The sequence below is a fragment of the Macaca thibetana genome, chromosome 7 (genome assembly GCF_024542745.1).
Source record: "Macaca thibetana thibetana isolate TM-01 chromosome 7, ASM2454274v1, whole genome shotgun sequence".
NCBI classification, from domain to species: Eukaryota; Metazoa; Chordata; class Mammalia; order Primates; family Cercopithecidae; genus Macaca; species Macaca thibetana.
Genome location: NC_065584.1, coordinates 106,564,081 through 106,582,000, shown reverse-complemented (window position 1 = coordinate 106,582,000; position 17,920 = coordinate 106,564,081). Strand labels below are relative to the sequence as shown.

Here is a 17,920-nt window from a genome sequence, read left to right as displayed (position 1 = left end):
TGCTATGCCTGGACCCAGACTATCCAGTTGCAGAAAGCATGCACATTTTAGAGTCAGACAGATAGGAGTTGAAATCCTGCTACCCTCATGACCTTGGGCAAATCCAATCAGTCCAGGAGCTACCTTATCTACAAATGAGGATAGCTTTGTGAGAATCAAATAAAATAAATGTCCATAAAGCAACATGAACACAGAAGTTTCATAATGTAAGGGTTAAGTGCAGTGATTTTTGCAAAGATGGAACTGGTTTCGATTTTTTTTTTTTTTTGAGACAGAGTTTTGTTCTTGTTGCCCAGGCTGGAGTGCAATGGCGCGGTCTCAGCTCACTGCAACCTCTGCCTCCCAGGGGCAAGTGAGTCTCCTGCCTCAGCCTCCCAACTAGCTGGGATTACAGGTGTCCCCACCATCCTGGCTAATTTTTTTGTATTTTTAGTAGAGATGGCGTTTCACCCTGTTGGCCAGGCTGGTCTCGAACTCCTGACCTCAGGTGCTCTGCCTGCCTTGGCCTCCCAAAGTGCTGGGATTACAGGTGTGAGCTACCATGCCTGGCCCTGGTTTCACATTCTGCCTGTGCCATTTACAAACCTTGTGACTGCCAGGAAGCAGATACAAGGAGACCCAGAGTCCCATGAGCAGTAACTTGAGGGCACCTGACCATGTGGAGAAGCCCGGGGAGTCTGGACCCTCGGTACATCTTGGGCCTGGAGTGACTTGAGAGTGGGAACTCCCAGGTTAGCACCTAAGAGATCTTCCAGAGGGTGTGGTTCTGGATCTTGTTGGCAGATCGCCCCCACCAACCCTCTGACATGGCCTTACCCTTTTTCCTCTCCCTCAAAGGCACAAACCAATCCCACCCATCCCCAGTGATGACCCCTAGGTCAATCTCCAAAAATGATGGTAGATGGCAGCCAGCAGCTGTTTGTAACTAAATGAAAGTTCAGCAAAGAGCCCCTCTTCATTTATGACAGTGACTCAGCACTATAGATATACACTAAGGAGAATGCCCCTCCATTCTAGTCAGTGTGTCTTTTTATACCAACAGACTCGGGAAATTCCTGAAAGCAAAAACAGACGTGGAAATCTCTGCACAGCCTGAGTTTGAAGACCAGACCTTGGATTTCTCTGATGTGGAGCAGCTGATGGGCTCCATTAACACCATTCCAGGTGCTCACCTGTGTGTGTACTTCATGGCAAGCTCAGACTACCCAGAGCTTTTTTTCTTTCTTGTGATGAGAACACTTAACATGAGATCTATCCTCTTAACAAATTCTAAAGTGTACAATACAATATTGTTAAGTACAGGTACTGTGTTGTACAGCACACCTCTAGAACTTACTCATCTTGCATAACTAATCTTTGTATCCATTGAGCAACAATTCCCCATTTCCCCTTCCCCCAAGCCCCTGGCAACCACCATTCCGTTCTCTGCTTCTAAGAGTTTGACTGTTTTATATACCGCATGTAAGTGGAATCATGGAGTATCTGTCCTTCTGTGACTGGCTAATGTCACTTAGCATAATGTCCTCAGGGTTCATCCATGTTGTCACAAATGGTAAAACTTCCTTCTTTGTTAAGGCTAAATAATATTCCATATGTATACACACACACACTTTTTAAAATCCATCCATCTATTGATGGACATTGAGGTTGTTTCCATATCTTGGTTATTGTGAATAACGAATGCTGCAATGAACGTGGAACATAGGTATCTTTGAGATCTTTATTTCAGTTCTGATGAATACATACCCAGAAGTGGTATTACTAGATCATATAGTAGTTCTGATATATATATAAATATTTTCAGAGACAGGGTATTGCTATGTTGCCCAGGCTGGCCTCAAATTCCTGGGCTCACATGATCTTCCCACCTCAGCCTCCTGAGTAGTTAGGACTACAGGTACACACCACCACAACCAAATTATTTTTAATTTTTTGTGGAACCACCATACTGTTTTCCATTGTGGCTGCATGATTTTATATTCACACCAATAGTATATAAGGGTTCCAGTTCTCCACGGTCTCACCATTTGTTACCTTTCACTTTTTTTTTTTTTAATTGAGACAGAGTCTTGCTCTGTCGCCCAAGCTGCAGTACATGGCATGATCTTGGCTCACTAAAACCTCTGCCTCCCGGGTTCAGGTGATTCTCCAGCCTCAGCCTCCCGAGAGCTGGGATTATAGGCACCCGCCATCATGCCCCGCTAATTTTTTGTATTTTTAGTAGAGATGGGGTTTCACCATGTTAGCCAGGCTGGTCTTGAACTCCTGACCTCAAATGATCCGACCACCTTAGCTTCCCAAAGTGCTGGGATTACAGGCCTGAGCCACCACGCTCAGCCTCCTTTCACTTTTTGACAATATCATCCTAACAGGTATGAGGTGATATCTTGTTGTGGTTTTGATATGCATTTCCCTGATGACTAGAGATATTGAGTACTCTTTCATATACAAGGTGACTATTTATATGTCTTCTTGGGGAAATATCTATTTAAGTCTTTTGCCCATTTTTTAATTGGTTTGGTTTTTTGCTATTTAATTGTAGAAGATTCTTATTTTTTTATATACTAGTCTCTTATCAGATAAATAATTTGCAAATATTTTCTTCTATTCTGTAGGTTGTTTCTTCACTCTGTTAATGGTTTATTTTGCTATGCAAAAGCTATTTTAGTATGATGTAGTGCCATTTACCTATTTTTTGTTTTGTTGCTTGTGCTTTTGGTATCAAATTCAAGAAATTGTTGCCAAGACCAATATCAACAAGCTATTCACCTGTATTTTCTTTAAGGAGTTTTACAGTTTCAGGGTTTTACATTTAAGTCTTTAATAATCTATTTTGAGTTTACTTTTGTTCTGGTGTAAGATAGGGATCAAATTTCATTCTTTTGCATGTGGATATAGTTTTCCAAATGCCATTTGTTGAAGACATTATCCTTTCCCCATTGTGTGCTCTTGTCACCCTTAGAAAGATCATTTGGATGGGTTTATTACTGGGCTCTTGATTCTGTTTCATTGGTCTATGTGTCTGTCCTTATGCCTGTACCATACTGTCTCAATTACTGTAGCTTTGTAATATATTTTGAAATCAGAATTTGTGATGCCTCTAGCTTTGTCTTTACCAAGATGGCTTTAGCTACTTGGGTTCTTTTGTGGTTCCATATGAATTTGGGGATTTTTTTTTTATTTCTGTAAAAACTGCTGTTGGGGCCGGGCGTGGTGGCTCATGCCTGTAATCCCAGCACTTTGGGAGGCCGTGGTGGGCAGATCACAAGATCAGGAGATCAAGACCATCCCGGCTAACACGGTGAAACCCTGTCTCTACTAAAAATACAAAAAATTAGCTGGGCGTGGTGGTGGGTGCCTGTAGTCCCAGCTACTCAGGAGGCTGAGGTAGGAGAATAGTGTGAACCTGGGAGGTGGAGCTTGCAGTGAGCCGAGATCGCACCACTGCACTCCAGCCTGGGCAAGAGCGAGACTCCGTCTCAAAAACAAAAACAAAAACAAAAACAAACAAAAAAACTGCTGTTGGGATTTTGATAAGGATTGCCTTGAATCTGTAGATCATTTGGCATAATATGGACATTTTAACAATCTTAATTCTTCCAATCTATAATGCAGAATACCTTTCCCTTTTTTGTGTGTCTGCTTCAATTTCTTCCATCAGTGTTTTATAGTTTTCAGTATACAAGTCTTTTTTTTTTTTTAGACAGAGTCTCCCTCTGCTCCAGGCTAGATCACATGTTAGGCCACAAAACAAGCCTTAACAAATGTAAGAAGAATGAAATTGTATCAAGTATCTTTTATTGTTATTATCATTACTATTTTGAGATAGGGTTTTGCTCTGTTGCCCAGCCTGGGGTACAGTGGTGTGATTGTGGCTCACTGCAAACTCCAACTCCTGGGCTCAAGAAATCCTCCCGCCTCAGCCTCCCAAGTAGCTAGGACTATAGGTCCATGCCACCATACCCAGCCAATGTGTTCAATTTTTTTGTAGAGATGAGTCCTCACTATGTTGCCCAGGCTGTTCTTGAACTCCTGGTGTCAAGTAATCCTCCAACTTCAGCCTCCCAATATGCTGGGATTACAGGCCTGAGTCACTCTGCCTGGCCTCAAGTATCTTTTATGATCACATGGTATGAAACTAGAAATCAATAACAAGAAAAAATTGGAAAATTCACAGATATGTGGAAATTATACAACACACTCCTGAGCAATCAATGGGCCAAAGAAGAAATCAAAAGGGAATTTTAAAAATCTTGAGATAAATAAAAATGAAACACAACATACCAAAACTTACGTGACACAGCAAAAGAAATACTACAAAGGAAATTTATAGCAATAAGCACCTACATTAAGAAGAAAGATCTCAAATAAACAACCTAACTTTACACCTCTAGGAACTAGAAAAAGAACAAGCTAAGCCCAAATTTTGCAGAAGAAAGGAAATAATAAAGATTAGAGCAAACATTATAAGAAATGTCATATATGACATCCCACAGCTAACATCATACTCAATGGTGAAAAGTTGAAATATTTTCCTCTAAGATCAGGAACAAGACAAAGATGCCCACTCTCAACACTCCAATTCAACATAGTGCTAGAAGACCTTGCCAGAGCAATTAAGCAAGAGAAAGATAGAAAGGCATCCAAATTGAAAAGGAAAAAGAGAAATTGCCTCTGTTTGCAAATTATATATATAAAATATATATACATACAAATACACATATATATACATATATATACACATATATATATATATATATTTTTTTTGAGACGGAGTCTCACACTGTTGCCTGGGTTGGAGTGCAATGGTGTGATTTCACCTCACTGCAACCTCAGCCTCCTGGGTTCAAGCGATTCTGCTGCCTCAGCCTCCCGAGTAGCTGGGATTACAGGCACCTGCCACCACGCCTGGCTAATTTTTTATATTTTTAGTAGACACGGGGTTTCACCATATTGGCCAGGCTGGTCTCAAACTCCTGACTTCGTGATCCACCTGCCTCGACCTCCCAAAGTGCTGGGATTACAGGCGTTAGCCACCATGGCCAGCCAGATTATATGATTTTATTATAGAAAACCCCGCAGAACCCCTGAGCTTTGAGTAGGAAATGTCGATGTCTGAAAAAAATCATAAAGATTTAGAAAGAAGGCCAGGCGTGGTGGCTCACGCCTGTAATCCCAGCACTTTGGGTGGCCAAGGCGAGTGGATCATGAGGTCAGGAGATTGAGACCATCCTGGCCAACATGTGAAACCCCATCTCTACCAAAACTACAAAAATTAGCAGGGCTGTGGTGGCATGCATCTGTAATCCCAGCTACTTGGGAGGCTGAGGCAGGAGAATGGCTTGAACCCGGGAGGCAGAGATTGCAGTGAGCCGAGATCACGCTACTGCACTCCAAACTGGTGACAGAGCGAGACTCCATCTAAAAAAGTATTTTTTCCCTCAAACTTCCTATTTTTGTCTTTATGGCTCATAAGTGAGAACAGAGGCTGACCTCTCTGAGGTTCCTCCTGGGTATCTGTGTTTAGCATCGTGGCTAAGAGATGGGCTTTGGAATTCTATGGATCTCGTGAGAATCCCAACTCTGCCACTTCCTAGCAGTGTGACTCTGGACAATTCACCTAACCTCTCTGAGTCTTGGTTTCTTCATCTGTAAAAATGGACATCATAATACCTCATAGGAATATGTCAAGAATTAAATGAGATAACTTATGTACAACATATTACATGGTGCCAAGTAGCTCTTTAAAGTATTATTGTGGGCCAGGCATGCTGACTCACGCCTGTAATCCCAGCACTGTGGGAGGCTGAGGTGGGCAGATTGCTTGAGCCCAGGAGTTTGAGGCCAGCCTAGGCAATGTAGCAAGACCCCATCTCTACAAAAAAAATCTTAAAAATTAGATTGGGGTGGCAACGTACACCTATAGCCCCAGCTACTTGGGAGACTGAGGTAGGAGGATTGCTTGAGCCCAAGAGTAAGGCTGCAGTGAGCTATGATTGCCCCACTGCACTCCAGCCTGGGTGATAGAGTGAGAAGCTGTCTCAAGAAAATGGAAGACAATAAAATATTATTATAATTACTTATTTATAAGGATAGTCTGTAATTCCTCTTTTTTCAACTGCTTGCTTTCCCTTTCTCACCAACACTGAACAACATGATTGTGGACAATATTGTGTATACCATTTTAGGTTTTTCCTTGCACAGTATTTTTGTTATAAAACTTGAGTCATTCTGTTTTGTAATCTGCTGTTTGTAATATGCTCTTTTTTTAGCAAAACAATTTTGATAGATATTTTCTCACCCTGATAAATTCTTTTATAATATCACTTTAGTGGCTACATACTTTAATTTGTTTATTTAATCCTCAATTGTTAGATACTGGGGTGTTTCTAACTTTTTTTTTTTTTTTTTTTTACCATTGTAAACCATACTATAATGCAAATCTTTAATCATAGATGTTAGGGACCATTCTTAGAATCACTGGGTCAAGGAGAGATTTCATGGAGCTATGATGTCCACTGGATGGTTCTTTTCCCCACTAGGAATGGTGCTGCCCAAATAATCAGGCTTAGTCATTGGGAAGGAAAGGCACTATTGCCCAAATCCGTGCTTGAGAAGCAGAGACATTTTTCTTCACTTCGCTGTGTACGGATCTTACATAAACCATCACCTTCCTGCTTGCATCTAGTGCTTCCTGAGGGGTTAAAAGCTCCCAGAACATCCATTTTCTTACACTGCATCTTCAGGTGAAGCTGTATTTGACAGTGTCTAGCAGGGCATCTGTTAAGCACCCTGAACTTTGTCATTGGGGATATAAGTTCTTTGTCTTCCTCCTCGCCTCTGTCACGTTATGATCTTTCAGCTCTGGACCAGAAAGCAAAGGATGAGCCAAAACTAATTCAAACTCCTTTAAGTTCAGCTGTGCTCTTACATGGGTTGATCAATTTCAACTTCTGAAACTAAGGATATTAAAAGTCTGGGATGGAGGGAGATGTTGCCATGGGAGAAGAATTATAGAGGAAAGGGCTGGGTACAAGTGGCTCACACCTGTAATCTCAGCACTTTGGGAGGCAGAGGCAGGAGTTCACTTGAGGTCAGGAATTCAAGACCAGCCTGGCCAACATGGTGAAAACTTGTCTCTACTAAAAATACAAAAAACTAGCTGGGCATGGTGGTGTGCACCTGCAGTCCCAGCTACTCAGGAGGTTGAGGCACAAGAATCGCTTGAATCGGGATGTGGAGGCTGCAGTGAGCCAAGATTATGCCACTGCACTCCAGCCTGGGCGACAGAGCGAGACTTTGTCTCAAAGAGAGAAAAAAGAAAGAATTATGGAGGGAAAACACCACTTGTTCTTATTCTCGGTTGTGTGGGTGAGATTGTATGGGGGTGGGGAAGATAGAAGTACTCACCTACAGAGAAGAAAATAATTAGCTTAGTAGATGGACTCTAAAGAAGTTGGTTCTGAAAAGCACAACTGGGCCACCCCAATGTTCTCTCACTAATGTGGGAGATGGTCCCTGGATGCCCCCTTTTCCCACACCATCAATGAAAGCAGAGCCTCCTTGTTGAAGGCTTCTTTCTCTCTGCTGAGGCAGCAGTGCTGTGATCCTCGTTGTCCTGCGTCTTTAAGTGCCACAGAAGGGCCAGAGGACCCACAACCTGGAGCAGGACTCCCAGTCTATGCCTTAGTCTGAGTCCCTGCCACCGACCCCTGCTCCCTAAGCTCATTTGCACTTGTCAAAGCAAGAATGAATATACTGGTTGTATTTTGCAGACTCATGTTTGAGAGGCTGTGTGTCCCCATCCTTGTCTACTCTGGACTTTCTCTTCCATTCCCAAAGGCTGTGGCTTCATTGGGGGATCAATGGTCATGGGAAAGGGGCCACTCTCACCCCACACCTCTATTAGAGGTTCCTCTTTTATTTTTCTTTTCTTTTCCTAGCTCCTTCTGCTCCAGTCATAAATCCGCAGGCCCCTAACTCAGCCACAGGTTCCTCAGTCCGAGTGTGCTGGAGCTTATACTCCGATGACACCGTGGAGAGCTATCAGCTGTCCTACCGGCCAGTGCAGGACAGCTCACCTGGGAAGGACCAAGCAGGTGAGGCTCTGCCAGGAACATGCTTATGTTCATGGGAACAGTTCAGGCTCCCCAGGGACCTGGGCCCTGTCTTCCTGGCAGTTGGGATAGTGGAGACAGGATGGGTCTACACGTGCAGAGGATTGGATGCAGGCAGGTGAGCAGGGCAGAAAGGGTAGCAAGGCATGATGGGGCCTGACTGGGGAGGACGGTAAGGCCAGGTGAAGGGGTCTGGAGCGTATCTACAGCCATTGGGTCAGAGCTGTCCCTGGGACCCGTCTCTGGCTGCACTGTGTGCAGGAGGGACCAGGGGCGCCCCTTGTCAAGGAGGTTGGGCTAGCTGGATTCTAGCTTGTCCTGGCATCTAAGGGTCAGGCTGGTGCTCCTCTCACAGCAGCCTTGTGCTGCAGGAGAAACTGGAGGATTCATCTGCAGACCCCATGAGAGGTGAGGGGGCCTCTGCAGCCTGGAAGGGCTGCTGCTGATCCCAGGTGGAGACAACTCCTGATATGGCCCCTAGCCTCCACTCTGGGCAGCTCTTGGCCAACATCCTTTTCCCCAGAAATGGGACTGGCTGGTGTGGGGTTATAGCTGGGGTAGGGCCCCCCACACCACAATAATCAATAAGCCATTCTCTCTTAAGGAGCGAGGGTCAAACAACAGAAGAGCCCCAGCTGAGCATCTGAAGATTTCAAGAGATCAGGGCCAGTCTGACAGTGCCTGTCCTGGGCATGTGGGGTTGCAATGGGATTGCTGGAAAGAGACTTAGAGATCTCCGTTTTATAGACGAGGAAACTGAGACTCAGAGAGAAAGAAGCTGTCCGTGAGGACACAGTGAGTTATGGCAGAATGAGGATGTGAATCAGGTGTGTAGGCATCCTGCCCCAAGGTCTGCTCATTGTAGCAGACCATGCAGATGGAGGGCTGAGTTCCAGAAGCTGAGGATGGTATTTCTGCCCAGGAAAGAAGGGGAATTCTTGAGAAAAGTAAGAGTAAATTTAAGCGATGATGAGGGAGGGTAAGAGTGGTCAGAATAAAGACTAAAGAGGACATGGAGAGGGGCAAGGAACTTTGAAAAGGGAGGTTGGGGACTAGGAAGTCAGACGTGATTAACCCCAGCTTTTGCCACAAATCAACCCTGCCAGCACCCCTGCAGATACACAGAAGCCATTGTATTGGGGCTGTGTTGTGGCAATCTATAAAGATCTTTCAAACTGACCATTTTGCTATAAAGGAACTGATATCTGAAGGTAAATTAAGAGTTATCACCGCCTTTCAAGATTCTGGGGAAGTCTGGAGTTGTGTCAGTTTTTGCTGCATAACCAAACCCCCTCCCCACCCCCTACAACTTAGTGGCTTAAAATAACAAACAATTATTATTCTTTTTTTTTTTTTTTTTTTTGAGATGGAGTCTTGCTCTGTTGCCCAGGCTGGAGTGCAGTGGCACAATCTCGGCTCACTGCAACCTCCGCTTCCCGGGTTAAAGTGATTCTCCTGCCTCAGCCTCCTGAGTAGCTGGGACTATAGGCAAATACCACCACACCCAGCTAATTTTTTGTATTTTTAGTAGAGATGAGGTTTCACTATGTTAGCCAGGATGGTCTCGGTCTCCTGACCTTGTGATCCGCCTGCCTCAGCCTCCCAAAGTGCTGGGACTACAGGCGTGAGCTACTGCGCCCGGCCCTATTATTTAATTCTGTGGACTGGCCAAACAGTTCTATTCTGAACCACCTTGGGTAGGGCTGGTTGGTCTAGGATGGCCTCATTTACTTGTCTCAGATAGGATAGCCAGGAGGACTTGGGCAGCTGGGGTCTCTCTCCCTGCGGTCTCGCATCCTCCAGGAGGCTGGCTTGGGCTTGCTCACATGGTAATGGAAGCGTCCCCAGCAGCAAGAGGGCAAGCCTCTGTGCACCAGCACTTCCCACGCCTCTGCTTCATCATTTGCTATTGCCTCATTGACCAAAGCTAGTCACACAGCTAAGCCCAGTTTCAAGGAATAGAGAGAAGGAAGGAAGCTCTGAATGGAAGGAGCAGCAAAGTCATGCTGCAGAGGGAGTGCATACAGGGATGGGAGGAATTTACAGCCAGTTTTGTAATCTACTACTGTGGGATTCGGCATAATGAATTTGGAGCCACTTGGCCAGTTTTTAGGGTTGAATTCTTATCTTTTTTTTTTTTTCCCCCTAGAATTTACAGTGACCGTCAAAGAAACATATTGCTCAGTGATAAACCTTGTGCCAAATACCCAGTATGAATTTTGGGTCACAGCTCACAACAGGGCTGGCCCCAGTCCCTCTAGCGAGCATGCAGTGTACATGACAGGTAATGGGCTATTCATTTCCTATAACAGGGCTTTCAGTCAAGGGGACACAGGAGTCGTGGGTTTCTAGACAAGGCAGAGCTCTTGATTTCATTTGGAAGGGTAGGAAGAGCTGTGTACATTTTGTTTCTTCTATTTAATACACCAAATCTACACGCCTAGTTTGACAGTGACATTTTTTTCTTTTCTTTTCTTTTCTTTTTTTTTTTTGGGAGATGGAGTCCCGCCCAGGCTGGAGTGCAGTGGCATGATCTCTGCTCTCTCTGCTCACTACAACCTCCACCTCCCAGGTTCAAGAGATTCTCCTGCCTCACCCTCCTGAGTAGCTGGGATTACAGGTGTCTGCCACTTCTGGCTGATTTTTTTTTTTTTTTTTAATATTTTTAGCAGAGATGGTGTTTGACTGTGTTGGCCAGGCTGGTCTCGAACTCCTGAACTCAAGTGATCCACCCGCCTCGGCCTCCCGAAGTGCTGGGATTACAGGCGTGAGCCACTGTGCTCAGCTGACAGTGATATTTTCTGATGGTTGGTCTCAAAATATAAAAAACTGCCACTCTCCGTCACACTGACATTTAAACCTTGCAACCATCTTCTACTCCAGAAACATCTGGAAGGGATTCCCTGGTTTGCTTTTGATTGCACTGAATCTCTTTTGTGGGAGGAAGAAGGTGGCTGTGATGTTTGTCCGTGGCTCTGAACAAAATGACTGGAAATGAACCCAACAGTTGTTCATCTCTCCCTTTCTCCCACATTTAGCGCCTTCTCCCCCCATTATAAAAACAAAAGAGATAAGGAGCTGTGAAGAGGCTGTGCTGATTTGCTGGGAGTCTGGGAACCTGAATCCTGTGGACTCGTACACTGTGGAGCTGACCCAGGCTGAAAGTCCAGAGGCCTCAGGTGTAACTGAGTGAGTCATAAGGGCATTTGCTGGGCACGAGAGCCCTGACACCTGATACAGTGACATGGCTTAGGAAGTATATGGAGTCTGAAGAGAAGGTTGGCATTTTTGATACACAGGAATCTCAATTTTTGGTTGCTTAGTGTTCATGAGAAGTAGCTGGAATGCTATTATTGAAGGTGAATGATGAGTGAATGAATAAGTTGGCTGAACCTCAGGTTTTGTTGTTGTTTTAGCTGAAGTAAGGTTTCCCATTCATTCATTCATTCAACAAGCATTGAGTGCCTGGGTGGTGTCAGGTCCTGTGCAAGGCACTGGGAACTAGATGGATAAATTTCCTGCCCTAATGGGGCTGACAGTCTGGTGGGGAAATAGACAAAAGGCAAGAAAACAAACCAATGTGCAAAATATGCAGTGCTAGGAAGGAAAAAGAAATGTAATAAAACAGAGAATGGTGGTGGAGGTGAGGATCCACTTTGGATAAAGATGTTTAAACTGAGACCTGAACAGATGGGAAAGACTGAGCCCCAAGAACAGTGAATGCAGGGGTGCTCCAGTGGGAGGGGGCTGCATGGACACACACCCTGGGGGCAGGAGTAAGCAGCTGGAGGAACTGAAAGACCCACTTAGCTGGAATTCAGAGAGGAGAGGGTGAAACTCATAGGCGAAAACAAAAGAGATCACAGCTCAATGTACAAAGAATGTTTCATCTATCATAGAAGACTGGAAGCTCATGCTCACCCCTCATTCTCTGAGAGCTGGAGGGGTTCACAAATTGATAAGGGTTGGACTCAGTGACCACAAGGGCTCACAGAACCTGAGTTTACAGCAGCCTATGATGGAGGAAGCATAGGTTTACCTCTGGTTTACAGAAGCTTGTGAAAGGGGATGAACCAGCCAGGCAGGCCAGCACCAGCCACCAGGACCAGGGGCTCCCCTGCTGTGGAGCACAGGGTTGCACCGACCTGGAGCTGGAGAAATGAAGAGGGATTGGTGTCAACTGTTACGGAAGCAGATTCTTCTATGCTAAATGCCAGGTTTGAAACATGGCCATATGCCACCCATCCATCTGTTCCAGGTGGAATCTGCATGTCCATGGCCACATGGAGGCTGACCTTGGTAATCCACTCTGGGGATACTCAGGAGTGGGGCAGGGTGTCCAGTGGTTCTGGCCATCCTAAGGGTTCAGGTTTCCTTTGCAATTTATGCTGATACTTTAGGCGCACTTGACACCTGGGACCAACTCACAATGATGAGGTCACCAGAGGGCTGGTCAGTAACCTGAGAGATGACCTGAGAGCTGTTGCATATTCTTCCAGTACAAATCCAATCATGGCAGCCCATGGCGGAAGAAAAGGCAAAACTCGTTCATAGGCTCTGGCCCCTTCCTGCCTCTCCAACTCCTCTCACACCAGCTCCCCTCCCTCTAAAGCTCCCGCCACATTGGTCACGTTTCAGTTCCTCCTACTTTTCACACTCCTTCCTGCCACAGGGCCTTGGCACATGCTTCTCCTGTGAAGGAGACTCCTCTGTCCCTTTTTCATACAGTTACCTCTTCAGCATTCTTCAGAGCTCTGCTCAAAAGCCATCCTCCCCCCACCATTATATGCTATAGCACACTGTCAACTTGTCATGGTTACCATCTTACATTCCTTCCAGTGATTGCTTGAAGAATGCTGCTCTTCCCATCTAGACTGGAAGCTCTATGAGGGCAGGAACTACATTTGGTTTTTCTGAGGGCCTCCCTATACAGTGCCTGGAACCTGAGGAGTTTAGTTAATATTTATTGAATGCATGAAAGTGCCCCTCTGGCCCAGAGCTGCAGCCTGAAGATAACCTAGACAACCTGGCCTCATCTGGGTGAGGATGTTGTATTGGTAAATGGGCCTCATCCTAAAGACTTTTCTTGCCCACTGGACTGACATGGGGTTGGCAACCGCAGCAATATAGGCAGTGGCAATTATGGGCTTATATTTCTGTATAGTACAATTTAAATACCTTGAATTATTTCCAATAGGCAGCTGTTCTCAGTGGGTTAACAGCAGTTAACCCTTTCAGCTCTAGTTAGAATTATTTGTTCATAAACATGAATCAAGGACCTTCTTTTTTTTTTTTTTTTTTTTTTTGAGACAGAGTCTTACTCTGTCGCCCAGGCTGGAGTGCAGTAGCCTGATGATCTCTGCTCACTGCAACCTCCAACTCCCAGGTTCATGTAATTCTCCTGCCTCAGCCTCCTGAGTAGCTGGGATTACAGGCATCTGCCACCACATTTGGCTACTTTTTGTAGTTTTAGTAGGGACAGGGTTTCACCATGTTGGCCAGGCTGGTCTCGAACTCCTGACCTCAAGTGACCCACTGGCCTCAGCCTCCCAAAGTGCTGGAATTATAGATGTGAGCCATCGCACCCAGCTGAAGTGAGGGCCTTCTATGGGCCTAGCACTGTACTAAGAATAGCGGTACTCAGCCCCTGACCTCAGAGACATTATGATCCTAACAGACAGACAGAGACATACTGGATTCCACTGCATGCACACTCCATGATGCAGTGTTAGCCATATGCCAAGCGCGGTGCTGGGTGCCTGGGAAACCAGAATGAGGGACTTGGAGAGGAGACAGCCACAAACACAAGAAGTAGCAATGAAGTGACAAGAGCAGACCAGAGACTGTGGGAGGGAATGCCAAGGGGCAGCCAGCACTCCTGGCTGTGCTGCTGTAAGTGTGGATCAGAGGACAGGGGCGCAAGAGTGAGTTAAACCTTCCAGCTTTGAAAGGGATGCCTGGTGCTTGGGCCCAGGTGTCCTGGCCCCATTCTGACTGCAGCTCTGCTTCCTTGTACAGGTCTGTTGTAGGCATCCCGACCTGCGAGTCCCTGGTGCAGCTGCAGCCGGGGCGGAGCTACATTATCTGTGTGCGAGCCCTCAACATGGGGGGCCCCAGCGTGAGGAGCGAGCCAGCTACAGTCCACACCATAGGTCTGTGCCCCAGCCCACATAGTCTCTGGGACCCAAAGTGGCCACTCTGTGGCAGACCCAGTGATGCTATGACTGCACTGGGAAATTGATGAATATGCACAGATATGGACATGTGGCAAGTCAGCCCAGAAGGAGTTCAGGGGTGTCCCCCACTGCCCTAATTGCAAGTCAAATGGATCATTAAGAAGTCCCTCAGGCCGGGCACGGGGGTTCACGCCTGTAATCCCAGCACTTTGGGAGGCCGAGGCGGGCGGATCACAAGGTCAGGAGATCAAGAGTATCCTGGCTAACATGGTGCAACCCCATCTCCACTAAAACATACAGAAAATTAGCCGGGCGTGGTGGCGGGCGCCTGTCGTCCCAGCTACTTGGGAGGCTGAGGCAGGAGAATGGCGTGAACCCGGGAGGCGGAGCTTGCAGTGAGCCGAGATGGCGCCACTGCACTCCAGCCTGGGTGACAGAGAGAGACTCCGTCTCAAAAAACAAAAAACAAAAAAAGAAGTCCCTCAATTAATATTTCCCTTGGCAAATAGGTTAGACATTCTTATCCATATATAGGCATTACAGCTAGAGGTGAAGAGCACAGCCTCTGGAATCAGAGGGGATTGGGGTTCAAGTTTAAGTTCTATCATTTGCCAGCTGATTTCTTAACCACCCTGTGCCTCCATTTCCTCAACTTCAAAATGGAAATAGTAACACCTGTTTCTAAGGGGCGTAGTGAGGATTGAAGGGCATACTAGGCACACAAGACTGCCCAATGAGTGTTAATTGCCATCTTTGTTAACGGGACGCCTATTACTAGGCCAGGTCCAGGCTTAGGTGTATCCCACACGAAGCTAAGCCGGCCACCACCGCCCACGGGGAGAAAGCAAGTGACTGGCTGCGGGTCTTCTGTGTGCTCCTCCTCCCACAGGAAGCTACTTTCGCCTAAACAAGGACACCTGCCATCCCTGGCTGATCATTTCTGAAGATGGACTTACGGTCGTACGAAGTGAAAGGAGAATCCCCGCCAGGGAGCTGTCATCCAGCGACTCCCGCTTCACCAGGTACTTTGTCAACCTCTCACAAGGGCGCTCTGTGAACTTCCCGAAGGTGCCCTGCTATTCAGGTCAAATCCGAATATGGCACGGAGGCAGCCTTGAGGGAAAAGGAATCCCGGAAATGAGTGAGGAGAGGGGAGCCTAGTGGGGAGGGGACCCAGAGGAGTGTGGGTGAGAGGGGTCGGGCAGGTGCCGGCAGAAGAGCCCCCTGGGAGGGCGAGGTCAGGGGAGGGCGCAGTCCCCTGGGAGGGCATGGTCCCCGGGTCTTAGGCTGCCAGAGCTGGAGCAGCCAGTGGTCATGAGGGTGGGACAGGTATTTCTAGTGGAGGGTGTCCAAGTTCTTAGAGTTCTCAACAAAGAATTGGACAAAACGCACAAACAAAGCAAGGAAAGAGCCCAAGCACGGTGGCTCACGCCTGTAATCACAGCACTTTGGGAGATTGAGGCAGACGGATCACCTGAGGTCAGGAGTTCAAGACCAGCTTGGCCAACATGCCGAAACCCCATCTCTACTAAAAATACAAAAATTAGTTGGGCGTGGTTGCGCGTGCCTGTAATCCCAGCTACTCGGGAGGCTGAGGCAGAAGAATCGCTTGAACCCGCAGGGCGGAGATGGCGCCACTGTACTCCATCCTGGGCAACAGAGTGAGACTCCTTCTCAAAAAAAAAAAAAAAAAAAAAGCAAGTAAAGAATGAAGCAACAAGAGCAGAGATTTATTGAAAATGAAAGCACACTCCACAGGGTGGGAACGGACCAAGTAAGCGGCTCAAGGGCCGGGTTACAGAATTTTCTGGGGTTTAAATATCCTCTAGAGGTTCCCACTGGTTACTTGGTGTACACCCTATGCATATGAAGAGGCTAAAGTGAAGTTACAAAGTCATTTACTCGGTGTACACCCTATGCAAATGAAGAGTATGTTTCCTGCCACAGCTGAAATACAAAGTTATTTACTTGGACTTCGAAGGTTGGGGTTTTTCTGCTTAATTTAGTTCTAGGAAGTCCTTATGTTCCCTGCCCCCAGACTCTGTTCTGCTTCACAGGGGTCATGCTGTGGGCTAGTGGGAGAACAGAAACAAGGACCTAGATTTCCCACCGGTTAGCCCAGTGCTCTTTCTCCTGCACTGTGGTACCTTATAGCAAAACTCCTGATAGAAAACTGGCCATGGAGTGAGACTGTTCCAAAGTGAGGGGAAAACCATCACTGTGCTGGTGCATGACCTGTGGGCGGGGTGGCCCACCAAAGAAGCTGGCTGGCTGGTCCAGCTATTTCTAAAGCTTGGTACACAACATATGTTGAAATTACTTACATATTCCTTACTTCTTTCCAAAGTTAACAGACAAAATAAGGGGCAAATAAAAATACTGAAATAGAAAAATCAAAGCAATGAGAGAAAAGAAAGGACACAGGTTAACTTCAAGGGCTAATTCAGTTTCTAGGATTAACACAAATATGGCCTCTCAGCTTCCTGATATCCAGGGCAAAAATAGTTCTTGGTAGGTTGATTTTTAGAGTCAAGAGGATCTTCTAGGGAAGCAAAGGGGCTCTCCTATTAGGGCTGGAAGGGCCGCTGATGGAAAACTATCCAGCCTCCCTACCTGGGTCCTGGATAGTCCCCTCAGCTGGCTCTTCCTCTGACCCTGGCTTCCTGCTGGCCTTTTTATTGCACATGGGTTAAGCACCTACTGTATGCAAGTGTCAGTGTGAAAGAGCAGGTGAAGAGGAAAAGATTTTGTCCTTTCCTCCTCTGCCCTTTCAACCCAGGTTTGTAGGGTGTAGAGAGGAGTAAGCAGCAATAAAGGTCTTGCCTGACTGGCACCAAAGCAACATTTAAAGCTACTCTCATGGGCACTGTCATAAGCCCCTCTGACCACAGCTGTGGGCCCCAGGCAGTCCCCCTCCCTCCAGGGGCCCTTTGCTACCCTTCAACCTTTGCATCCACACAACTCTAGCATCTTTCTGCTGAGGTCTCCTTGACCCCCGCAGAAAGCCCTCTTGGACAGGACCCCCTCAAAAACAGCACTAAGACAGCATCCCTATGGTGGTTGCCAGTCACACCTGGTCCTGGGAAAACACACACCTTGGATGAGGCCACTGCTACTTCACTCTTCCTTTGTGTGAATAAGAAAGCTCTCTGGGCAAAGCCTCAAGCATCTTCAAATTCAACCCTTTGTTATTACACTGAAAAGCTATGAACCCAGTTTTTGGCTCTCTCCTTCTAAACTTCTGCCTAGGAGTCTATTTCTAACATCTCACCATGAAATACAGGAGTTCTTTACACGCATCGTTTGGTTCTTGGCTTCTGGGGATCCAGCTAAGCTGAGTTAGACAGTCCCATTTTAATATCCAGTTGCCAATGTAGCTGTTGCCCTGTGAAACATTGTGCTGTCCTGGGGGATAAATAGATAAAGATACAGTCCTTGCCCACCTAAGACTCAGATCTCAAGCGGAGGAGACGTGCATGCAAAAGGCACACACATTAAAGGTAAGGTAGATTTATGGACAAAGCATTGTAGGAGCCCCAAGTACAAAGACTTGGAAGGACAAAAGCATGAAGGATAAATAGGAGTTCTCTAGGCCAACAAGGCAGATAGTTGCTTTGTACATGTACA

The 17,920-nt window shown here is 46.4% G+C and overlaps 1 protein-coding gene across 1 annotated transcript in view; it reads left to right on the top strand.

Moving 5' to 3' along the window:
* FSD2 (fibronectin type III and SPRY domain containing 2) overlaps positions 1–17,920 on the top strand; it is a 64,700-nt gene that overhangs the window by 37,697 nt on the left and 9,083 nt on the right. The window contains exons 6-11 of the mRNA XM_050796139.1: positions 1,043–1,164; positions 7,944–8,099; positions 10,267–10,401; positions 11,156–11,306; positions 14,136–14,269; positions 15,183–15,315. Coding sequence (XP_050652096.1) covers positions 1,043–1,164; positions 7,944–8,099; positions 10,267–10,401; positions 11,156–11,306; positions 14,136–14,269; positions 15,183–15,315 — 831 coding nt within the window. The remainder of the gene's footprint in view (positions 1–1,042; positions 1,165–7,943; positions 8,100–10,266; positions 10,402–11,155; positions 11,307–14,135; positions 14,270–15,182; positions 15,316–17,920) is intronic.